The following is a 26,417-nucleotide window of genomic DNA, read 5'->3' as shown; positions in this document are numbered from 1 at the left end:
CTACAAACGGCGATTGGTAGAGTTTTGATGCTGCTGGATCCAACAACGAAAATTTTGGTTTTGGTGGAATCTTCAAATCCTGCGATTGAGAGATCGATTCAAGTAAAGCTCATGATGTGCATTTTCAGTCACATTGTGTTCTTTGACACAACTTCGCTGCGGCTTCGACTTATGAATTTGGTTTCGTACACAGATTTGCGTAATTTACCTCATCCGATGTATATTTTCAACTGGGTTCAGCGAAATCTGAAAGGGCAAATCATCACTTACGTGTCAACCATAGAGATGGATGAGGATAACTACGTGGTACAATGGTTCTCGGAAACGGCCAAGTATCTGGGCACCGAAGCTCAACAATATCTGCACAATTGTAGCACTGATAGGGGAAGAGAGTACGAAAGATGCATCATGAAACAGGCCAAAGCTTACCAGAGGGTCGATATTTTCTGTTATCCCCAGTTTATATATGAAATTGATAGACACTTCTCGACTTTATTCACGGAAATTCCTGTTGCACAGGTGATAGGAGTTCCCAGAGAGAGAGAGACGCCTGAACGCTGCAGAGTTGATCATGACACCCTTTAGTTGGCCTGTTTGGTGTTTGCTGGGTCTGACCATCGGACTAGCTGAATTGCTCAAACAGTTGATGCCGGCAACATTCAAGAACGATCCAGCGTTGCTCGTAGTTTGTGGCTTCGAGCGACACAGTCTTCATCATGCCGGACGATGGGAGAAAACCATCTTCCTTTCTTTGATCGTGATTATGTTCTTCATGTCCAGTGCGTTCGAAACCAAAATTATCTCACTTATGGTCAGCAAACCATCCAAGCAAAACATAAAAAACGTTTGAGGATTTGGATAAAAGTGGAATAAAATTTAACGTGGACCAAAAAAGTTTGCCTAGGCTTGCAAATCACTCGGTTATTGGAAAGTACGTGGTCAACGGATATCAATTTCCCACGGATACCATCCCTGGCTTTGGTATTTTGAAGTCCAAATTCATGGTCCCCGTACTGTCGAAGATCATCTTTATTATGAACAACAGCAACCGTGGTACGTTTTTCTCAAGGACGAAATCATCGATAGTTACGCGACCTTCAAGACAACATACCGAAGCCCATTCCGGGAAGCGTTAACATACATTCACTCTCTTCTAAACGAAAACGGTATAATGCAAAAACGGGAAACGGAAAGCTTAAATTCCATTTACAGAACTTACTCTGGAAAGCGTCCCCGAGGTGATATAAAGAATCAAATCTATCTCAAGTTTCACGATCTACTGCCGACGTGGATGGCACTGTTGGTTGGATTGAGCTGCAGTGGAATTGTGTTTTCCGTTGAACTGGCTGCAAAATGGATTGGACTCATCAAACAACAGATATCGCGTAACCAGAACCACGTAGCCGAAGTAAAATATCAAAAGTTAAGAAGATTACATATTTTAGGCAGGTTTCGAGCAGGGCATAACATACAACGCATTTATAGGTCTTGTTTCAAATAAAGTAAGTCGATTTTTTTTGTATTACCGTCATCAGTGGAGACATTGGGAGTAAGATTGTGTCATACAAAAATGAAAATGAAATTTGTATGACCCAATCTAACCCCCCATAGCCAATGTCACTTCTGATGACGGTTTTTGTTCTTTTTACCAAGTCAAAGAAAGCTTCTATAAACACAAAGCTATAATTGCGCTTTTAAAAATAAACTAAACACACTATGAATGAAGGCATGGCACCTTAATAAAGATTAATAAATTAAACTTTTTGACTTAATAACGTGAAAAGCAAAGTGCACAAGTGAAAAGTCGCGAGTCTCCATTATAGTTTTGTACTTTGAATCAAAATATGGAGACGCATGATTGCTGACAACTGATATTTTTGTCCAACAAGAATAATTATGTGCGTTTTCGAAAATCGACTTTACATATTTGTTTTATTTAGGTAAAGTGGACTCTCTCGTTGTCGATATTGAAGGGACCATCGAGAGCGGGAGTTATCAAATTATAGAACGGAAAATCAAAGCAATCTATTTGAAGGGACTGAACAATTTATTGAAAGCTGGAGCAATATTGATATCGAGAAGATCGACAGCCAGAGAGTCCACTGTATATACATTTTCGTACAAGATTGTTAAAAGTAGTCATCTGGCGTAATTCGTTTTACCATTAAAGTCCTCGTGGTTCGTTTAAGAGGCTGAATCTCAGCTCCGAACAAGAAAGTTGAAAAAACATCTAAGGACATTGTTTCAGCTCCCTAATTAATTTGATTCTAAAATCGAACCTAAAATAACAAAAGAATATGCTTGTAAATAAAAAAACATTTTTTAAGCACCGTACATGGTCCTGGACATTTTTTTTCCACAATCTTCTCTCTACTAAAAATAACTAACCCCCACTTCCGGTGCTGTCAATAAACACCCCCAAAAAGTCAACAGTCAGGCCAAAAAGTTCAAACTCAAGCGCGGGTAATAAATGTCCCTGACTCGGCAGGTTCACGCTCCCTTCGGTGGCGGTCGAGCCTTTCTCCCGTTTCTTATCACTCTGGCACGTGACATTTTTGTCGCGTCCTTCCCGAATGCCACAGGCGAACAACAAACAGGCAATTTTCTTGCCAGCTTGGACTTACCCACCTCCTTTTGTTGGTTTGCAATCAATGGAATCAGAATACTAATGAAGCTGCCTCTCCGGAAAAGGCCAGGACTTTTTCGACCTCACAGTTTTCGCAATGAATTTCGTTTAAGGATGATAATGCCTGTTGGTGTTTGTTGTTAGTCACGCATTTATTTAGCACTTTTTAACAAAACAATTCCGTAAGTCTGGAAATATTTCCATTTCTCACCGTTAATTGTATTATCATTAAGCACTCAGAAGCCATCAAAAACTTATCCGCATAATCTGAGATGAAAAATTAAGCCCAACAGTACTTAACCTTTCCACCATCTCATCCACTCCGCTTGATCCGAGATAATTTTCGGAGAAATTTCAAATGCTATTTACAGCTTTAATTGCCATCACCCAGAAGACAAAACATCGCCGAACCGACTTTCAACTCTAAAAATTAATGGAGCGAACTTTTGCCCCATTCATTGCTCGCTCTCTCTCATTATTATTGTGCTCCATTGAAATTAACCTGAAAGCACACCCCTTTGAAAAACTTTGGAAAGTAATTAGCTTACTCAATGAGTAAGTTTAAATTGTGTTTTAAATATTTACACCTCAACTGAGCTCATCAGCGATGCCGTTGCGATCTCGATTAGCTTTATAATAATTTTCAAAATTGCTTACTCACAAGAGGTTGAGCTAAGCTGCTTTAAAATTGTCATTTCAAGTAATTATGATAATATTAAACTTGTGTTTAGACTAATTCAGCTCAAAACAGCAATTTTTCAGGTATTATTTTACTCGACCATCTCAGATATCAATGAAACTTTGTTGTTATCCTAGGCTTAAATAAAACATTTTCTTGTTTATGGAGCTAGTTGCACTCGAGAATGACACTTGAGAAATGCGTAAGTTATCAGAATATTTAGGTTTTTCGTAATATAAATATTGCTCGAAGCCGTTGCATCGTATCAAAAAGTAGTCGAAGAAAAACTTGTAGGAAATTTGACGAGTTTCCTGAATAAAAAAATCACTGAATTAAAAATACACGCCATTTCTATAAGATTTTCAGATTTCTTTTTTCGTTTAATTTTTTTTTTTTGAAATGGCCTAAGATGTGGCAAAAGCATCGCAAAAAATGCAGAATTTCTCTCCTAAGAAAATTTATAAATCAATTATTAAAACTGTTTTTTAGTGATCTAAACGTCAAAATTTTCGAAAACCAATCGCGGAATCATGAATTTTGGCCATTTTACATAACATGTGAGACTTGATTTTTCACTCTCGAACATATTTTTAATGGAAAGTTCTCCAATTTCCTATAAGTCTGCATTTGGTCGCATTTCAATTTAACTCATTTATTTATTGATGTGACCTAATTTACTATCCAGGTCAAAATTATAGAAAATTTGCAAAGCCTTCCGGTGAAAATATTTTTAATGCTAAAAAATCAAGTCATGTGATCGTACTATCTTGTCGTATTTGGTGGAGATGGGCGTGCAATAAAAAAAAAATAGATACTTGGAAAAAATCGAAATTTCAACATTTTTTTTTTGACCCCATTTATTTTAAAATAAAATTGAAATTGTAATCGAAAAGTACTTTACAGATTTTTTTATAGTGTCTCGTTTTCAAAATATAGCTACCGAAAGTATGATTTCAGTGAAATATTTGCAGTTTTTCGATTTTTAAAAATGGTGTAACCATTTCTGAAAATTTTAAAATTTAAGTTTTCTAATCTCTCCTATACAACCCTCCATTTTCTAATGTCGATATCTCAGCAACTAATGGTCCGATTTTCAAAAAATTAAACATTAATGAAATTTTCCGATCTGTTCGAAAACAATATTTAAAAAAAATATTCAAGATTAATATTTCAAAAGGGCGTAATCGGCCGATTTAGTAGAGAAATGCTGAAGTTTAATTTAAATCTTTTCATTTTATAAAATAAGTCAATGAAGTTTTTAATGCTAGAAAACCTTGGAGTTATTTCGTTTAATAAATAAAAAAATCAATTTTGAGATTAACTGGAAAAAAAACTGTTAAAATAATACATGCTTGGTAATATTTCGATTTTGAGATCATTTGAACACATTGTCACATTCTTGCTAATTGGAAAACTTTCTTGCTAATTGGAAAAAAGAAAAAATGTGTCTTGTTCCAATAATATCCAACAATTAGGATTAATGTCGCCTTAACCATGCTGATTCCAGCTCATGCCTTTCAAGTACCCAAGAGCTAAGACCAAACACCATTCAACCATGAACCACCAACCGGGCAACTTCATCCCCCGTCCAGTGCGCGTTTCCCAGCTCGGTCACCTCCGCAATGGCGACGGGTCGAACCCATCCCAGCGACGAAAGGTAACCGCATGGGCCGTCCTGCGGGAAACCTTCTACGATTACGCGCTGATGACCAAGGTGAACGGGATGTACTACATGCGGCGGAACGTGACAACCGGATTCGCGCGGTTCGTGTGGGCTACCATTTTGAGCACGCTGTTCAGTTTGGGAGTGCTTTTGGTGGTTCTGCTGTGGAAGAAGTATCTGGACTCGCCGACGCGGATGACCATCGCTTCCGATATGAGCATTTTGCAGGTTCCCTTTCCGGGCATTACGATCTGCCATCCGCAGAGTGTGCTGGATTATAAGGCGGTGAAGTTTGTCGAGAAAATGTGAGTTATTCTAAAGTGTTCAGCAAGTTTTTGACCCTGATGCTTCCAATTTAGCAAGTTTCCTCTAGGAGCTACCAAAGCCAATGTCCTGGAATCTCTACCTTCTCTGGGCTACTTCAACGAGCACCAGTGGACCTTTCCTCGATCTCAGAACCTCAAGATGATAGACAACGTCCTAACCTTGAACAACCTGACCGTGGAAGACGCCATCAACGAGTTGGGATCGATTTGCGAAGACTTCATCGTGGTTTGCTACTGGGCTGGGACGAAGTTCCCGTGCTTCCAGAACAACCCATTCCTGAGCTGGATTGGATCAACAAGTCATTACGGAGCTTGCTGTTCCTTCAACTACCATCCAAGTGTCCAGGGCTCATTTGTACCCTTCGCCGTCAATACCTACGGCATCCACGGTGGACTAAGCGTGGTAGCGACCGGATTTCCACAGGCATCCGACGGAAAGTCCGGAGCGCTGTACTCCGAAGGATTCATGGTAGCTATACACCCAAAATTCAGAGTCGAGAGAATCGTTCTCTCAAAATTTATTGAGGGCGCAGTGCCAAAATCGATAGAATAATTGTACCAACTCACACCATCATAACAAATGAGTTCATTCGTTAGTTGAATCAATAAATCTCCAACAAGTGTCATACATCGACTTCTGACTTCTCCTTGGTCACCAAGCTGTGGTGGCCGAGGCAGCTAAGTCATTGGATTGGTTTGTCAAAGGTCTCTGGTTCGATTCCCGTTGTCGACACTTTTGGTTTTTTGTTTGACGGATGAACTTTTTTTGCAAAAGAACCTCGAGAGAATAGTTCTATCGCCCATCTCGAGCTGTGTTCTCTGCGCCCGTGAATGGTACCACTATTCTCTCGACTCGAAACCATCATTCTCTCGGACTAGCGCTGCCAGTTTTGGGTGTACAACTCGTCTATTCTTCGAATCCCAACTCACAATTGTTCATCCCACCTCAGCTCATGATCCACCATCCGCACGACTACGCCGTCGAGGCCGCCCCCTTGACCCTGCTCCGGCTGGGGACGGAGACCTTCGTGAGTGTAACCCCAACGGATTCGCGCTGTTCCGAACAGGTTCTGGGACTGCCTCCGTCGCAGCGATCCTGTGTCACGGGGAAGGACTTCAACCCACCCATCGAGAACTATCGCCAGCCGGCGTGCACGCTCGAGTGTGTTCGGAACGAGGTCCACCGGAAGTGTGGCTGCCATCCGTACCACCTTCCCCGGCAGTCGCAGCAGCCGACCAAAGCGAGGAAACTGGTTCGCGATTGTACGGTGACGGATTCAATGTGCTTGATTGAAAATTACTGTAAGTCGATATTGAATATCGTGTAGAGTTTCAAGTGATGATCTTGATCTTCGATTAGATATGTTCAAAAAGACCGACTGCAAGTGTCTGCCGTCCTGCAGTGATGTGACCTACAAAACGTCGACGGTTGTTACGGATTTTTCAGCGCAGAACTATTCCATCAACAAGTTTTAGTACGTCAAGTAATCATAATTTGGTAAATTTCAAGATTAATTTCACCATTTCTTCACAGCAAAGAAACTAATTTGACCAACTTCGAGTTCATATTTCACGTTTACTTGGCCAATCAAGTGGTTGCCGCTAATCGGCGTATTGTTGTGGTGTCCTGGATTAATCTTTTGGGTAAGTTATTATAAAAGTTATAGAAACTAATTACACGTTATCAGAAATTACACATTACACATAATTACATACTAAAACTATAAATTGTACATTTCAAATTGTTTTAAAAAAGTTTTGGGTTTGGTTTTGGTATGCTTAATTCTGATTCTGAGCAATGATTTATCCTGGCAAACGAGAAATCGAAAATTCCCGGATTTCTACAAAATTTTCGACTTTTTCCTGACTTCTTGATCTCCCGACTTGAGTGGTCAGGGCATTACCAGCTGCGCAGGTTATCGGTTTCAGGGTAACAACTCAAATTCCATTTTCAAATTCCCGACTTTTTCCGAAACTAAAAAAAATGTTTTTTTTTATCTAAAGAATGATTTCGAACAAAAAACTCTTCATAAAAAAGTCATTTTTAACCATCGAAAGAAAATAATTTAAAAATATCAAAATATTGACAATTTTCTTTAAAAACAGAAACTTATCACAAAAAAAATCAAATTATTCGCTCTACAGCATTGCCTTGGCGTTCTCGATTGCGAGATTCCTACTCGAAACTAGGTGTTCGAAGGCTTGATTGTTGAGGCAATTGCAAACCTTAAACTTATCACAAATTTCTTAAAAAATAATTCAAAAATGTAAGCACTCATTATTTGATTTAGAGTAGAAATATAAACAATTAGTCTTTGAAAAATTACCCAAAAGCCTAACAATAAATACAATTTCAATTTTTAATACTACAAATTATTCAAGAATTACAAAACATTTTTTAATAGGTATGCTTGGGATTCCCGACATTTCCCGACTTTTTGACAAAAAATCACAAATTCCCGACTTTTTCCCGATTTTTGGCAGATTTTCTGGATTTCCCGACTTGAGTGGCCACTCTGAACTCTATTCCTCAAAACCCTTTGAAAATACCCAGAGCCGTTCCTTGGGTCCACGGCGCCCTTGGCGAAGCATCAATTTGGCGCCCCTCCCAAATTTACAAGCTTTTTGATAAATTGATATTAATTCTCAATGATTGCTTCAATATGAGCTTTGATTTTATAATTGCAATTGGAGACCTTAATATGGTTAAATTCAGAAATATAGTTATTTTATGTTTTATTTTTCAAATAATATGTGATAGGCTGAATTCAAAAAATTATTAAAGGTGTTTAGTTGGCTGAATATTTTCTCAGATTTCATAAAATCGATAATGATAGCAGGTTTTTGTATTTTTTTGAATTTATTTTTCAGATTAATGCTCAGAATTAAAAGGTCAATTTTTAAATTTTGCTATAACTTGTTAACTAATTTTATATTTCTAAGCCTGCATATATTTGATCTGATCTAGTATTAATTTAATTGTATAAGTAGAGAACTTTCCCGGATTCGTAATATAATTAGCTAATTTGGCTTTGGATTTCATTTCGTTAATTACAACGCAAAAAAAAGAAAAAAAAATCTTCTTCAAAATTTAAAAAATTGTAATTCGATGCCAGTATGCTCTCTTGTTTTATCTAGATAGGAATCCAAGCAAACTTAGTTCAAAAGAGCACACCGGCATCGAAGCATAATTTTTCAACATGCAGCGGCAGAACAAAATTTCGTCAAAATCAATTTAGGCCTTTGCAAATATTTTTTGAAGTTGATGTCCCTCGACTCTGACCAAAAAAATAAAAAAGTAAAAAAAAATTAAATTACAGGCCACGGTTTCAACATTTGAATGAAAAATGTGTTTTAAAATGCATTATACTGCCCATGTTCGCATAAATGTCCCAAATGCAAAAACAGCAAGCTGAGAAAAACGCATTTGAAGTTTGTCCCACACATAAGGCTACGTGTTAAGTTTTCACAATAAAACTGGATTTCCTCCTGATTTCTAGAACAAAATACTGGATGTTATAGGCTCTTTAGAAAGAGCACATTTTGAACCAAACTGCATCAATAAAATTCAAAAGCTATGAAAATGCAAGTTATAAAGATCCCATTATGAAAGGGGGGAAGTTTCGAAATAAATAACGCCGACGCGTTGTGTTAGACTGTCCAAAACGTTCTGATTTTATTGTGATCGAAAAGTTCCCCAGAGCCTCACACACGAGGTACTGAGGTTTTGCTTACTGAGCATTAATCGAGCTACTTGCTTTAATCGCGGCGAGGTAAACGAAGTTTAGCTTTGTTCGCAGTTTGGGTTACTGTTGTCGGCTGTGCTGACGATGTTGGTGGCGTCGATCAATTATGCGGAAAGCAATTTCCGTAACTGCTCCCTCACCAAGACGTGTTTCGTTGCGACCGGAGCCGGAAGAACAGCGAGAAGCAGAGCTTTGGCGGAGTCTTGATCGCAGTATCTAAACACTACAGCAATGCACACGAAGTCGAAACAGCTCGGGGCAATGAACTTGAGCAATTGTGTGTAGCAGCGAGCATTCAGGGCGAAAATTTTCTATTCTGTGCCATTTATGTTCCACCTGAGAAGAGATCTGATGTTAATCTTATCAATGAGCACATTGCGACCATCGATGAGTTGCGAGGTACGAGGTGCGCAGACCACACAACCGTTGTCTGTGGCGACTATAATCAATCCCATGTTCAGTGGTCGCTGATTGGCAGCACAGCTCGCCCAACGAGCCCCCTGACTGCCGTATCCGCCATGGCTTTGGTCGATGGAATGGATTATCTCAACCTGTGTCAAACTAATCTGGTACATAATTGCTTTGGGCGGATTCTAGACCTCGTCTTTTGCTCGTCGCAGAGATCCGTCGCTGTGGATGTGGCTGCATCTGCTCTGGCGCTACCGGTTGATTCGCATCATCCTCCCCTAGTCTGCCACTTTCCCATCTTCAAGCGACCTCAGGAACGCAGAGGCAACTCGGCGAACCCAGCGCTGCGCCTGCTAAATTTCCGCAAAATCGATTTCGCTGCTATGACGACATTCTTGCTCAGCGTAGACTGGAGTCTATGTTTGACAAACCTTGGTGTTGATGAGATGGCTAACACCTTTGCAGCATTATTCGGAACTGGATGAATCAACACGTGCCTACAGTAAAGCCCCGCGTGTCCCCCGCTTGGAGCAACAGCCGTCTGAGGCAAATGAAACGACTTAAGAACGCATGTCAGCGAGCGCTGCGCCGTCGTCGCTCTGTTGTCAACAAGATGAAGTTTAGGAGATCAAGCGATGCATACAGGAAACTCAACTCTACACTGTATAAGTCGTACGTGTTGCGTGTCCAGACGAACCTTCGGCGTAATCCCCGCGGGTTTTGGAGCTTTGTGAACGCGAAAAGAAAGAGCAATGACATCCCTGACAGTGTTTTCTTGACCAACACGAGTCTGGATCTCCAGAGTTGTCCTGTGATCTGTTTGCACAGCATTTCAAAAGTGTTTTTGCTGCAGGTTGCGCCACTGACGAGGAAGCTGCGGTTGCTGCAAACAACGTTCCCGAGAACCTTCTTGACCTTTCAACATTCGACGTGTCAGCTGATATGGTAAAGCAAGCGCTAGCAAAGCTAAAGTCGTCTTTCTCCCCAGGGCCAGATGGTATCCCTTCCGTGGTCTACCGCCGGTGTGCTGATGCGTTAGTTGCTCCTCTTTGGCCATTTTCAACAAGTCGTTTTCCCAGCAAACGTTCCCGTCAACTTGAAGCAGTCATTCATCGTGCCTGTGCACAAGAGTGGTGACAAAAGAAACGTCAGAAACTATCGAGGAGTGACGAACCTGTCCGCAGCCTCCAAATTGTTCGAGATCATCGTCAGCAAAGTGATCCAGCGTCAAGCTATGCGCTACCTGTCCGATGATCAGCATGGTTTCATCCCGAAGCGTTCGGTGACCACGAATCTTTTGGAATTTACCTCAACATGCATCGGCCACTTGGAGAACAAAGCGCAAGTCGACGTGATATACACCGATCTCAAGGCCGCATTTGACCGCATCGACCACAACGTCCTGCTGCGTAAGCTTTCTCGCCTCGGCTTGTCTGTACAACTGGTAAACTGGCTACGGTCTTACTTGGTGGGTCGTTCGCTTCGGGTTCGTCTAGGGACGAGTGTTTCAGCTGTTTTTGTGAACAATTCGGGAGTACCGCAAGGAAGCAATTTGGGACCGCTTCTATTTATCCTGTTTTTCAACGACGTGCTGTTTTTGCTAGGACCTGGTTGCGCCCTTGTGTACGCTGATGACCTAAAGCTATTCCTGCCGATCAAAACAACAGATGATTGCTGTCGATTACAAGCTCTTCTGGACATGTTCGTCTCCTGGTGTCGGCGCAACAAGCTCGTCGTAAACATTTCCAAGTGCTTGGTCATGTCATTCACACGTAGCAAACGGATGATCCCGTTTGACTACAGCATCGATGGAGTCGTCCTGCAAAAGGTTGACCAAGTGAGAGATCTTGGAGTTTTGATGGATCCTAAGCTGACATTTGACCTCCAACGAGTTTCGGTGATTTCCAAGGCCAATCGGCAGCTTGGATTCATTTCCAAAATTTCGAAGGATTTTCGAGATCCGTACTGCTTGAAATCACTGTACTGCTCCCTCGTTCGGCCCATCCTAGAGTACGCTGCCATTGTGTGGTTGCCCTACCAGCTAACGTGGATTTTGCGAATCGAACGTGTGCAGAAGCGGTTCATCCGGAGGGCCCTGAGAAGCTTGCCCTGGAGGGATCCAGTTAATTTGCCTCCGTATCCAGCTCGATGTCGGCTGCTGAACATCCAACCCTTCAGTCCAGGCGTACAACGCAGCAGGCAACTTTTGTTGCTAAGTTGTTGAACGGTGAAGTTGACTCTCCGAATCTGCTCTCTTATCAACTTCCGCACACCGCAAAGAACGCTTCGTGACTCAACGCTACTAGCCCGCAGATTCCACCGTACAGCCTATGGTTTCAACGAACCAGTTTCCAGCATGATCCGAGCCTTCACAGCAGTAGAAGATTTGTTTGAATTTGGTGAATCGTCTGTCCGTTTTCGTGATAAAATCAACCGTACTCAAACTTTTATTCATTAAGACAAACATTGTCAGATGAATGTAAATAAACAATTAAACAATTAAAAAAAAAAAAGAAAGGATCGTCCCGATCCGTATCGACTGCACATAAATTTTCCATCGGAAAGAACTACCAAACAGGTCACTTAGCAAGCTTCTTTGGTGATGTTTGAAACATTATAGTTGATGCTGTTTTGTAATTAAGTGTTACAAATATTTGTAATCAAAGATTACGTAATCCTTAATTACATCTTCGTTTGTTAAATTTCTGTAACTCTGAATTACAAATTGAGACTTGTAATTAGCTATTACAAACAAACTATTATTTCATTGTAATGTTTCCTCTTAACAATTTCAAACACACTCGATTAACTTAATTTTTTTTTTTTGCTACATAATTTTGAAATGGTTTTCTTTGTTTTTTTTATCACTCACACACCTTCTAAAAAAATAAATTTTGAATCGTGTTTTTTTCCTTTTGTCAAATTAGTTAATCTGATCATGCTGAATTATTTAAATGATTTCCGAATTGCTGATTTTGTTTTTACTCTCACACACACTCACTTAACTTATCAAATTTGGAAAAATATTTTTGAATTTTGAATTTAGATTTTTTTTCACTTTAAATTTTGTTGCTTGTTGAATCCGGGTAACGCTGTCCCTTTGTCCTCCTCGTCGAAGGTGTTGAAGTCCACGTCGTGCTGCGCTCATGAACTCGGTTCTGAGTTTTTCGCGATGTGCACACGATGGTATCACGCCTCTTGCCGAAGTATCCAGCGGATAACGTTGGTTCATCTTCTTCGGTCGGTAGCTGCTTCACCAGGTAATTTCCTTGGCTGCTTCACTCCTGATCTCCAGAGCCGTTGGTGACGAATTTCTGCTGAATGAACAACTGCCGTGTTTTTCGCATTAACTTGCACTTTCGGTCTCACTACCGAGATTTTCGCGAACGACCACTTCAATCACTGGGCACAGCCACCTTCCGGCGAAGACTCGACTGCGCCAGTTATAAAGATCCCATTATGAAAGGGGGGAAGTTTCGAAATAAATAACGCCGACGCGTTGTGTTAGACTGTCCAAAACGTTCTGATTTTATTGTGATCGAAAAGTTCCCCAGAGCCTCACACACGAGGTACTGAGGTTTTGCTTACTGAGCATTAATCGAGCTACTTGCTTTAATCGCGGCGAGGTAAACGAAGTTTAGCTTTGTTCGCAGTTTGGGTTACTGTTGTCGGCTGTGCTGACGATGTTGGTGGCGTCGATCAATTATGCGGAAAGCAATTTCCGTAACTTGCATATGGGACATTTATGCGATCTGGGGCAGTATACACCTGTCCAGTTGTTTTGCAATCATAAGCTTCCTAAATTTTTAAGTATTGACGATATTTTTTTTAAGAAAAAAAGTTAAAAAAAAATATAAAGATAAGAAATTTTTATTAATATTGAGTAATTTGCCCATAAGATGCTTGAGAATATATTTCATAAATTTATATTTCTAATTATGTTTTGTATTGATTTTATTTTCATCAGTGTATATTTATTTATTTTTAACTTGTAAAATTAAATTTTATATTCTAAAAAAATATTCTTTGCTCAAAACTCTATAAATGTTTTCAAACCTTGATAATATATTATGTTTTTGTTTTTAATTGATTTTTTTCATTACCAAAGCTTTTTGGAAGATTTAAAAAGTAAACAACACTAGTTAAGCTAAAACTGAAAAAGTGATGTGCTCTGAAAAACATTTTTTTTTCTTGAACAAATAATGTTGGTCTTATTGGTGAAAATTTACAGCAGTTTTCCAATCTAAAAACTCTATTTTTTTAAAAAGGGTATGCAAATTTTAATGCACGAAGTTGATTATTAAAGGGGAAATCGAGCTGAAAATATTACAAAGGCCATTTTTTAACTCGAGAATGTAATAATTTCAAAAGAAAGGCATATGTTTTAATTTTAAAATAATTCCTATTTCAATGAAGTTCAAAATATGACCATATTTTTTTCACAATTTGGCTGATTGTGATTCACAGCCGAATTAACTTGAAAATAATATATAGTTGGACATTTTTTTAGTCTGCAAGGTATGACTTAAACTTCATTATACAACGGTCCAAACTTTAACGTGTATTTATTTTGAGAAGCTCTTCTAGAACTCCTTTAACTTTCTGCCACTTGAGCGCCCCTTTTTTGATGAGAAAATAAATTTAGCATTAGGTATGAATTTTCAAAACACTTCGGTAGAAATATTCATACAATTGATTTTGGCGTCCCTAAATATTAGTTTTTTAATATTTATAAAAAAATATTTAGTGTTTTGTAATTGTATTTTATAATTTGGCGCCCTTTCTGTTTCAAATACCTAATGAGGATGTTATAGCTGACTTGAAAATTGTGTACAATCATCGATATTGGCGCCCCCAAAGGCTGGCGCCCTTGGCGGTCGCCAACTGCGCCAACCCCTAGGTACGGCGCTGAAAATACCTGATTTAATATCAACAGAGGTGAAATAGAGCCTTTCTTACAAAATGATGAAACTCCGACAATATTGGTGCAATTAATTTTTCAGAAACATAATGGTGGTATCAGTGAGAATTTGACCTATGTAAAGCTTCGAATCTTTTTAGGCTAAACCTCCAATGCCATTTTTTTTAATTTCAGAGGTACATTATGGGTCGCAAGATAATTATATTTAATTAAGAAAAACATATTGGATTGACATTATTAGAGCAACCTTACCAGCGTGAGTATTAGGCCGGTTTTAGCGTTTTGTAACGCGTGTTAGTAACTTTGCTCCCACACCGGTCGTTGCTAAATGGGTTGCTAAACTAAAACGTAACGCGTCGGTTGGGAGCGAGTTACCAAATCTAGCAACGCGCTAGCAACGCAACTAAAACTTGGAACTGTCAAAGTTCAAAACAAAGTTTGTTCAGTTTTTATGTTCGAATGTTGTTTATGTGTTTTTTTTCGTCTTTTGTCGGTCGAAGTGACCAAACCGCGCAAAAATTAAGAAGGAGTTGGATTGCGGCAATATAAAATCCGGTAAGTATCGTGAAAAATGGCCTGGATTCCGGGTTTACTGGCCACGGAACCGGCTACTGAAGGATTGACTGTTCATGAGAATGGTTTTCCCAGTTTTCTGAAAACAGCATCCTTCCTCTAGCGCAGGAACTCCTTCCGGATGATCACGGAGCTGGCAAAAATCCGGCAGCATTATCTCATGCGCAGGAACTCCTTCCGGATGATGTTTGCTGGTTTCGTAACCATCCGGAACGAGTTCCCTGTGCAAGAGGGAGGATGCTGTTTGGACTTCCGATAGTCAGAGCCGGCAAAAACATCCGGAAGGAGTTCCTCTACATCAGGGAGGATGCTTCTTTTTTGCTGGTTCCCTCATAAGGTATTGGGGTCCGTCGACTCCAAACTTTAAAAAATCGTCATAAATCCAGTTTTTGACCGATTCCGGTTCTTTTGGTCACAAATGAAAGCTTAGGACGTCCCCTTTTCAAAACCGACATGGAAAACCGGATTTGGACACCGGTGGCCACGGGAATCGGCTACAACCAATAAAAGACCTTTTGAGACCCCAACTTTGACGACCTGTATCTCCGGTAAATTTCAGCCAATCAGGATGCTCCGGGTTGCATTAGACAGGTATTTACCTGTACTTTGACCACAAATATTAATATCAGGGCCAGGTGACCTACCGGTTCCGGAAATCCGGAACATCCGAAAAGTTCATGTTTTAATGTTTTACACATATATGTGATACAAATACTCTCACAATGGTTGAAATTGATCCATAAAACTTACTAAAAATACAATACACGATTGCCAGAACCACTCTGGAGTGCAAGTGGCCACTTCCGGGTATCCTGGAACCGGTTCCCGGGTACCCGATGAACGGCCAACTTGACTTTTTTGGTGAAAACTCATCATGTTGCACTTCAAACTCCATGAAATTGAAAGATATGTTCATCTTTGGTAATGCCGTTATTAGCTGAGCCATCCTGGCCAATCTGGAACCGGTTGCCGGTGGCCCCTTGGGGACACTTCCGAAATATGAGAGAAACCCTATCATCCGATATATCAAACTTCATAAAATTGAAAGATATGTCAATCTACGGTCATGCCGTTGTTCACTGACCCATTCTGGCCAATCTGGAACAGGTTACCGGTGGCCCCTTGGGGACCCTTCCGGAATATGAGAGAAATCCTATCATCCGACATGTCAAACTTCATGAAATTGATAGATATGACAATGTACGGTCTTGCCGTTGTTCGCTGACCCATTCTGGCCATTTTGGAACCGGTTCCCGGTGGCTCCTTGGGGATACTTCCGGAATATGAGAGAAACCCTATCATCTTACATATCAAACTTCATGAAATTGATAGATATGTAAATAAACATCGACATATCAAACTTTATGAAATTGGGTACTACAGCCCTATGTCAATTTTTATGTACAACGGTAAAAAAACACGCTTAAAAACATTTCTGATCACTTTTTTTCATTTTAATGCAATTTTTTTTTTTGACATGACAACATTTTTTCGATGGATCAACTATGTTCCCCTTGGAACGAGCTGTCAAGTAGGAGCTGTTCTGTCAAGAAGGACCGCGAGGTAAATTTTTCAAAATTGATTTAAAAATCCATTTTAAACTTTTTGTTGTCGTACAAAGGGTCATTGTACTCAGAAAAATAAGCTTTATCGCTGTAAACAATAATATCAGCAATCTAAGCTTCATTTTAGGACCCAATTGAAAGATATGTCAATTTACGGTCATGCCGTTGTTCGCTGACCCATTCTGGCCATTCTGTAACCGGTTACCGGTGGCCCCTTGGGTACACTCCTGGAATATGAAAGTACCATCCGACATATCAAACTTCATGAAATTGAAAGATTTGTCAATCTACGGTCTTGCCGATGTTCGCCGATGTGACCCATTCTTGCCAATCTGGAACAGGTTACCGGTGGCCCCTAGGGGACACTCTCGGAATATGAGAGAAACCCCATTATCCGACATATCAAACTTCATGAAATTGATAGATATGCCAATCTTTGGTCATGCCGTTGATCGTTGACCAATCTTGGCCAATCCTGAACCGGTTACCAGTGGCCCCTTTGGGACAATCCCGGAATATGAGAAAATCCTATCATCTGACATATCAAACTTCATGGAATTGAAGGATGCAGGCACCTAGCTAAGGGGGTGGGCTTCGGGCAAACCCCTGAATTTTTGGAAGACATATGGGAGAGAGGAAGAAGAAGAAAAAGAAGAAAATATCATGTTCAAGCCCCCGGACCTAAATTCTGGCTACACTTCTGGAAGGATGTGTCAATCTACGGTCATGCCATTGTACGCTTATTCATTCTGGCAATTCTGGAACTAGTTCCCGGTGGCCTCTTGGGAACACTTCCAGAATATGAGAGAAACCCTATCATCCGATGTATCAAACTTCATGAAATTCATAGATATTTCAACCAACGGTCAGCGATCAATTGCATAACCGTAGATTAAGGTAGTTTTCAATTTCATGAATTTTGATATGTCGGATGATAGGATTTCTCTCATATTCTGGAAGTGTCCCCAAGAGGCCACCGGTAACTGGTTCCAGAATGGCCAGGATGGGTCTGCGAACAGCGGCATGACCGTAGATCAGGGGTGCTCAAAGTTTTTGAAGGCCGGGCCAAATTTTAAGCTCAAATGAGCTTGCGGGCCAAATTTACAACAAAAAAAATGTTGTTAAAAAAATTAATTACGCTATTTTAATGTAAATAATCAGACATTTCTGTTATTTAAATAAAAACTTTTTAAAATAATAGGAACCGCAAAATAACGAGTTTCTATCGGTATTGTTGTTTCTGGTATTTGAAAAAAAAGTTCTTAGCTCAATGTACTTGCATCTTCAAAAAAAAATGTTTTGTTTTTATATTTCGAAAATTGTGGTGACATTACATGTTGAACAATTCTTCTATAAGTTAAGTGTGGCTAATGAAGAATCGTTGAGATCCAGAATTTCAACATTTCAATGAATTTTTTTGAAAATGTTTTAAGCTTCCGTATAGTTAACCTGCAATCATTATTTTCAAAAAAAGCGAAACAACATTTATTTATTTCATCGAAAATTCACTAAAATTCATATTGATTTTAATAAACCCAAACATGCTCAAATGATTTTAAATGCAAAGGAATGCATATTTAATTAATTTCAGCTGAATGCTCTTAAATTTATTTTTTTAGGTTTTTGAAAATATATTTTGCTCCTGGTTTTCGAGTCAATTTTTAATAATGGTGGAGGGTGGGTTGATCGACGAAAGCTTTGTAAAATATTTGCTGCAAACTTGATCCTCCGATTTCCACATTTTGTCTGCCTGAATCAGTTGATAGTCAATCAGATTCGTTATCTAACTGTAATGAGTTCGAATCCCTAATGAAGTGCAATGTAAGATTGAGGGTGACTTGCAAATTAATAAAGAAAACTTTTTTTTGCATCTATTACAGAATTCTACCAAAGGCAAACTTGAACGTCTTTTTGATATTTCTAAAAATGTTTGATGAAAGTTTTGACGACATTTACTAGTTTCACTCACATTGAAACGTGTGACATTGTTTTAATAATAAAATATTTTGAACATATTATTTGTATCCTAAAGTGGGGATCAAAATATTGATAAATCATAAATTTTTTTTACTAACAAAAAAAAAAAAAAAAGATAAGCATATAAAAGCTTAAAATAAACCATAATTTTGAAAAAGTATAAAATCACTTTACAAGTGATCAACGGGCCATTTCACATGATCATTCAAAATGGGTATCTTTCAATTTCATGAAGTTTGATATGTCGGATGATAGGATTTCTCTCATATTCTGGAAGTGTCCCCAAGAGGCCACCGGTAACCGGTTCCAGAATGGCCAGAATGGGTCAGCGAACAACGGCATGACCGTAGATTGACATAACTATCAATTTCATGAAGTTTGATATGTCGGATGATAGGATTTCTCTCATATTCCGGAAGTGTCCCCAGGGGCCACCGGTAACCTGTTCCAGATTGGCCAGAATGGGTCAGTGAACAACGGCATGACCGTAGATTGACATATCTTTCAATTTCATGAAGTTTGATATGTCGGATGATAGGATTTCTCTCATATTCCGGAAGTGTCCCCAGGGGCCACCGGTAACCTGTTCCAGATTGGCCAGAATGGGTCAGCAAACATCGGCATAACCGTAGATTTACATATCTTTCAATTCCATAAAGTTTAATATCCAACATGACAAGGTTTCATAAAAATAATCAAGTTGGCCATTTTTCTGGTATCCGTTTCCATGCTAACTGGCCATTTGGCCAATAAGCATCCAAAGTGGTTCTGGAAGGCGCCTTCTGTTTTTGTAGTATGTTTTATGTATCAATAAAAAAATATAATTTAAAATGGTGAAAGCTTTTATATTTTCTTCAAACAATGATTTCGAATCATTTTCATGAAACTGCCATACAGCAACCACCGGTAAGGTTGCCGGGTAGTAAATTGCTAACCCAATTTAGCAACGACCGGTGTGGGACCGGGTGACTAATCTAAAATAGAAGCGTTACGGGTTAATAAAATAGCAACAATTTCCGCAACGCACCGGTAATGATGCTCTTAGAGCAACCTTACCAGCGTGAGTATTAGGCAGGTTTTAAGGTTTTGTAACGCGTGATAGTAACTTTGCTCCCACACCGGTCGTTGCCAAATGCGTTGCTAAACTAAAACGTAACGCCTTGGTTGGGAGCGAGTTACCAAATTTGGCAACGCGCTAGCAACGCAACTAAAACTTTGAACTGTCAAAGTTCAAAACAAACTAGATATATCTATAGAGTTTGGCTTGATTTTTTTGGGTTTTGTCGGTGATTGCGGATTGAAGTGTTCCGTCGGAAAAATATTACTTGGTTCGACGGAATATGCAGTTTGAATTGTCCGCGCGTGACTTTGGTGGCCCCAGCTCCTGGAACCAACAGGATGAGGTGGAGTAAGCAGCTATTTTGAACCGGCCGCAGCGGATTCAACTTCTCACCTGGCAGGGCACTTCCGTGTTTTCAAATCACGCAGCGAGTTGAACACAATAATGGCCACGCAGCGCAGAATGAAGGACCGCAGAGGTGGGGTACGTACGCCGACGAAAACATCTGGAGGTACGGCGGTCGGGACCGGTACTGGCCGCAACGTTAGAGTTTGCTCCGACCGGAGCAGATTTGGACGAATGCCATCTTGGACGTGAAACGCGAGTTTGCTTCCAGATTCCAGATCGTTCCAGATTTCTATGACCCAGAAATGTTTTTGGCTGCCAAAATTCGGAATTTTGACCGATTTTGGATGTTTTGGCCGCAAATGAAAGGTCACTTCCGGAGTATGCAAGAAAGCATATCATGCGACATATCAAACTTCATGAAATAGCAAATTATGACCATCTAAGGTCATGCCAATATCCTATGACCCAATCTGGTCACGTCGGAACCGGTTACCGGAGGCCACGGGGGACACTTCCGGAGTATGCAAGGAAGCATATCATGCGACATACCAAACTTCATGAAATAGCAAATTACGACCATCTGAGGTCATACCAATATCCTCCGACCCAACCTGGTCACTCCGGAACCGGTTACGGTGGTCAGTGGGGGACACTTCCGGAGTATGCAAAGAACCCTACCATGCGACGTATCAAACTTCATGAAATTGAAAATTATGACCATCTAAGGTCATGCCGCTATCCTCTGACCCAACCTGTTCACGCCGGAACCGGTTACCGGTGGCCACGGGGGGACACTTCCGGAGTATGCAGGGGAGCATATCATGCGACATAGCAAACTTCATGAAATTGAAAAATACGACCATCTGAGGTCATGCCGATATCCTATGACCCAACCTGGTCACGCCGGAACCGGTTACCGGTGGCCACGGGGGGACACTTCCGGAGTATGCAGGGAAGCATATCATGCGACATATCAAACTTCATGAAATTGAAAAATACGACGATCTGAGGTCATGCCGATATCCTATGACCCAACCTGGTCACGCCGGAATCGGTTACCGGTGGCCACTGGGGGACACTTCCGGAGTATACAGGGAAGCAAATCATGCGACATATCAAACTTCATGAAATAGCAAATAATGACCATCTGAGGTCAAGCCGCTATCCTCTGACCCAGCCTGGTTACGCTGGAACCGGTTGCCGCTGGCCACTGGGGGACAATTCCGGAGTATGCAAGGAAGCATATCATGTGACACATCAAACTTCATGAAATTGCAAATTATGACCACCAAAGGTCTTGCCCACGTCTTTTAATCCAACCTGGCCACTGGGAGACAATTGCTGATGGTGATGTCCTCCGTCCCATCCTGATTAATTTGGAACCGAAAATGGGTTGGGAATGGAGGAAATTTGTGGAATATGCAAAGAACCAAGTGAAGTTTCTTCTCGAACCTAAGATTTAAAAGGTTTCAATGGGGAGAGCACCAAATCCTTTTTATTTTCCAAGGAACCCTCCATCTCAGGGTTCGGACTGACGACCTTTGGATTGGGAGTCCAACCGCCGCTAGCGACTCCACCGGAGGAGGCTTGGTTTGGAGTGTTGTTTGTACTTATAGCAGGGAGAAAACTCCTATATCTGGAATGATCAAATGACCGTACAACAACTGAGGCTGGAACCGACGTTCTACTTCCCCATCCGATAAAAGGCGTGATGACACATTACTCGTCTTAAGAAATGTGAACGGGGTCGGGGACTGGGATCGAACCCAGGCCGGCTGGGTGAGAGCAATCACACTAGCAGCTACACAACCGAGCCCGATTACCATTCCGGAACCATTTCATTGATGGCGGATTGAATTTTCTGTAGTAGATAAATTTAGTTGAACCTTCCAAAATTACCTAACTTACAGACCCTCCGGAAGTGTCCCCCAGTGGCAACCCGTATCCGGTTCCGGAGTGACCAAGTTGGGTCATAGGATATCGGTATGACCTTAGATGCTGATAATTTTTAATTTCATGATGTTTGGTACGTCGCCTGATATGTTTCCTTGAATTCTCCGGAAGTGTCCCCCACTGGCCACCGGTAACCGGTTACGGAGTGACCAGGTTGGGTCAGAGGATATCGGCATGACCTTAGATGGTCATAATTTTCAATTTCATGAAGTTTGATATGCAACATGATGGGTTTCTAGCGATACCATTATTGGAACCGTTTTGGTGGTACCCTGGAACCGGTTCCGGATTGGCCACAGTTGGCCGGAACGATCCCAAACAGTCAGGGGTAGTATGTAGTGTACGTATGTAATAATTTACAAAAAATCCGGTTGAAAAAATTTACTAATGTGTTGATTTTATAACAAAAGCTGTAAAAATCATGTTTTTCGGATGTTCCGGGTTAACGGAACCGGTGTCCACTTTTGACAGATCATCTCTACAGGAGCTTAAAGTTGAGGATATTGCCCGTCAAATGCAACTGGAAGCAACCCGCTATGTGTTATCGTTCCGGAGATACAGGTCCTCAAAGACGGGGCCTCAAAAAGGACTTTTTTCGGTTGTAGCAGGTTCCCGGTAGCCACAGTGCCCAAAACCGGTTCTGCCAGTCGGAATCGCAAAGTAGACATTCTAACGTTTCATTTGCGGCCAAGACATCCAAAATCGATCAAGATTCCAAATTTTGGCAGCCAAAAACATTTCTGGGTCATATAGACCCGAGTACCATAAGTGTATGTACGAAACGAAGACCATGGCTCGAGGGGGATGACACTCCAGAGATGAGCTCGCGATTCAAATGCGATGACCTTCGATGAACGCGATTTGCCACGATTGCCAAGAATGAGCGCGATCTGGCACGATTTCATCGCGATGTGAGCGCGATGTAGACAAATCGCGCGATTTCAGCTGTGCACTGCTCGAATGAGTTTGACAGCAACCAAATGACAGGTCTTGCTGAAATTTTATTCGAGCAGTGGAAAAGAAAAATAAAGGAAAAAGAAGAGGAAAACAAAACAAAAACACGTGGAAAATTTTCTTTTGGAGTACGATTTTTTTAACGACGATGCTGCCACCCCGAAGAGCACCGCCGAAGAGCGCCGCCGAAGGCGACGATTTAAGCCGGAGTGACCTCTGTAAAAGGCGAGAAAGCTGCGCGGAAGTTGCCGCTGTCGATTTGCCATCGTTAAGAAGACCGAATAGAAAGAAGGTCCCTGAATACTAGAAGGAGAAAGTGGTTGCAGCACCCGTTGAGGAGGATAAGCAGGATGAGGTCTCTGCCCGGGTCGCTGAGGTTTGCCGGCGCAGGTTGTGCCGGAAGTCGTTGAGGGACCCGTGGCCGCTGAACCCAAACCCAATCCGATCCCCTTCCTTCCATGTCTCCTTCCTCCCAAGTAATGGTTTTCGCAGAAGCGTCCATGTCCCAGACCAGAAACAAATCCAAGTCTACGGTGGCGGCAGCGGCCAACAATATGATTCCTTCGTCATCCTCGTCCAACCCGCCGACGGTCATCACATCGGTGCGGACGAACGTCGTCAAGACTTCAAACAACCTAATCAGTTAGCTGGACACATAATCGCTCGAGCTGCTCGGTTGAGACGGTGCTTTTGCATCCACGCCGGCGGCCATGACCGTAACTAGTATCGCCACGAGCAGTGCCTCGAGGAGCCAGAGTAGAAGGTTTCCGGCGGAAGTAGCAGATCGGCCAGAAGCAGCTCGAGCTCGAGTGGCGGAGGTGGAGGCAGCATCACGACAACGACCAACAACAGAAGTGGTCCGGCTGTACCACTTGGAGCCACGACTGGTGGAATTAGCAGCAGCACCAGTTCCGGGCACGATAATCTGTTCAACCAGCGACCTTGAATACGCCTTGCAAACAAAATGTCCTGCAGCGGATCGTGCAACGGTTCATGATAGACCCGCCCGAGACCCCGCCGGATATGTTACCGCTCAGCTGCTCGGCCACCTATCCGGACGGACCGTCGTCGCCACCGCCCAGGGGTAAAGGACTTCCCAACAAGGAGGACTCACGCGTGCTCTGTCGCTACGAGCCCGGCGCCACTCGACAGCCGTAACTAACATTCTCGCTCTTTTTCTTGCTTGCACACTTTTCAGACGCCGAAGTAGCCGATCTGTCGGGAATCTTCTGCGAGGTCATGCACGACTTCCGGTTGGACCTACTTCCCACGCCCGAGTTTGTCCAGATGCACCAGCACATGTTCAATATCATTCAGCACAAGGCTGCAGCGCACGACATGGAGGACGGCTCGGACGAGCATCTGCAGATGTTCAACAAGACTTCGAGGACGCAGCCATGTCGGAGTGCATCGGCGAAATCTACCCTATTTGAACTTGAACTTCAGCCCGGAGGACGCCGGACGGCTCGCGGGTAACCATCTACAACTACGAGTGGGTCGAGCTCAACGGTTGCACTGACATCCCGATTGCCCTGCAGGTTAGCAAGTCGACACTGTAATAATCTTGCTAAATCTAAAAATGATCCTTTGAAATTCATCAGGAAATGGCGGGTAATCTCAGCTGTACGCGTATGCATACGTGAACCTAATCGACATGAACTCGTTCTGCAAGACGAGATGGGCCGGTATCCAGAACCAGCTGGTGACGTCAGGGAAGTCGTCGCCAATCGAAGACCTGGCCTACGCCGAACAGTGTGATTTTTGGCAGGCAGCGGCCGCGGCTGGCCATCTGATGACATTCGACCCGAACCATCAGATCTCGGACAAGCTTTAGCTGCGGAGTCGCACGAGAGGATGGTTCGTCGAAGATGGCGGACGGCTCGCAGCAAACTATCTACAACTACGAGAGGTTTGTGTCAAATCTAAAATAAAATTTGTTTTATCAAATAAGCGTTTTAAAAATTAAACTTTAAGCGGGGCCAAACCCATAACTACTTTCAGCAGTACGCCGAAGCAAACCGCGGAACGTTCGCCGTTGACCAACCTCGACGATCTGGACAACAAATTCCAGACGTTTTCGTAACAGAGCCAACCAGTTAATCAGAGATGCCAAAGTTAGTCATTCAGCAAAAATGTTTGACCCTTCCCTGTCAGCAAAAGCACTTTGGAACAATTTTAAAAAACTTGGCTACAAAGAGGAAATCAGCCCTTTAGACGATCAGTTCAATTCAGATTTAGTTAATAATTTTTTATTGATAAAGTCAACAGCTACCCATCTGAAATCTACAAGCAGCTCTTGCAAACTCACCCATTTATGATGACGATGATGATAAATTTAAGTTTAGAGCAGTTTCAGCCGATGAAGTTCATAAAGCCATATTAAAAATAAAATCTGATGCAATAGGTTATGATGGCATCCCACTTAAATTTGTTAAAATGTTCATTAATATATTACTGCCTTATGTTACGTTAATTTTCAACAAAATCATTGTTACAAGTTCTTTTCCTTTAGTTTTCAAATTATCTATAGTTAGACCTTTAGCCAAAGTTAAATTTCCAGCAACACCGAATGATCTCAGACCAATTTCCATTTTACCAACATTATCGAAGGCATGTGAGAATCTTTTTAAGGATCAAATAGTACAATATTTAACATTCAAAAAGCTTATAACCCCTTTTCAATCTGGTTTCCGGGAACATCACAGTACATCTTCAACCGTTATTAAAGTTTGTCAGGACATAAATAAAGCTTTAGACAGTAACATGGCAACAATACTTGTCCTTATAGATTTCACGAAAGCTTTTGATCTGATTGACCATAACATTTTTGTAGCTAAACTGGAAAAGCAATATAATTTCTCAGCAGAAGCTTGTAATTTGTTTAAGAGTTATTTAGGAGGAAGACATCAACTGGTTGAAATCAATGGAAGTCGGTCACAATTTAGACAAAACGAACGAGGGGTTCCACAAGGATCCGTTGGAGGTCCCTTAGCCTTTACAATGTCAATTAATGATCTCCCAAGACATGTTCGTTATTGCAGTATACAATCTTTTGCCGATGACACCCAAGTTTATTTATCTTGTCCTATTTCAGAACTTCCTCACTATATTTCTTTGCTAAACGCTGATCTTTTATCCATTTTAAATTTTTGTCGCAATAATGGTCTAGTACTTAACGCATCTAAAACAAAAGCCATAATTTTTACTCGTCCTAATTCTGATCTACCTGTATTACCGCCCATTACAATAGACAACGATATAATTGAAATAGTTGATAAAGTAAACAATCTTGGAATAGTTATGAACAAACACCTAACCTGGAACGATCATGTATCTTTTATTATTAGGAAGGTTTATACAACTTTACGAATTTTAAACCAACATAGAAACACTTTATCAATTGATACTAAAACAAAACTAGTAAAAACTCTTCTTTTACCTCACTTTATTTATGGTAATGTAATTTTCTCTCATTTGTCAGCAGAAACTGAACGTCATTTAAAAGTTTGTTTCAATAGTTGTATTAGATTCATTTACAATTTACGCAGATATGACCATGTTTCTCAATATCAGTCGTCAATTCTTGGCATACCTTTACAAAAATATTTTCATTTGCAG

At 41.1% G+C, this 26,417-nt stretch overlaps 1 protein-coding gene across 1 annotated transcript in view; it reads left to right on the top strand.

Annotated features, from left to right (window-relative positions):
• Positions 1-285: 285 nt before the first annotated feature.
• The window catches only part of LOC6053225 (sodium channel protein Nach), a 30,998-nt gene continuing 4,866 nt past the window's right edge, over positions 286-26,417 (top strand). Inside the window, exons 1-6 of the mRNA XM_038250500.1 lie at positions 286-435; positions 4,813-5,273; positions 5,328-5,763; positions 6,245-6,596; positions 6,655-6,769; positions 6,829-6,938. Of these exons, the coding sequence (XP_038106428.1) occupies positions 286-435; positions 4,813-5,273; positions 5,328-5,763; positions 6,245-6,596; positions 6,655-6,769; positions 6,829-6,938 (1,624 nt within the window). The remainder of the gene's footprint in view (positions 436-4,812; positions 5,274-5,327; positions 5,764-6,244; positions 6,597-6,654; positions 6,770-6,828; positions 6,939-26,417) is intronic.

The sequence above is a fragment of the Culex quinquefasciatus genome, chromosome 2 (assembly GCF_015732765.1).
Source record: "Culex quinquefasciatus strain JHB chromosome 2, VPISU_Cqui_1.0_pri_paternal, whole genome shotgun sequence".
Taxonomy (NCBI): domain Eukaryota; kingdom Metazoa; phylum Arthropoda; class Insecta; order Diptera; family Culicidae; genus Culex; species Culex quinquefasciatus.
The sequence above is the reverse complement of the archived record's forward strand: the minus strand, read 5'-3'. Positions and strand labels throughout refer to the sequence as shown.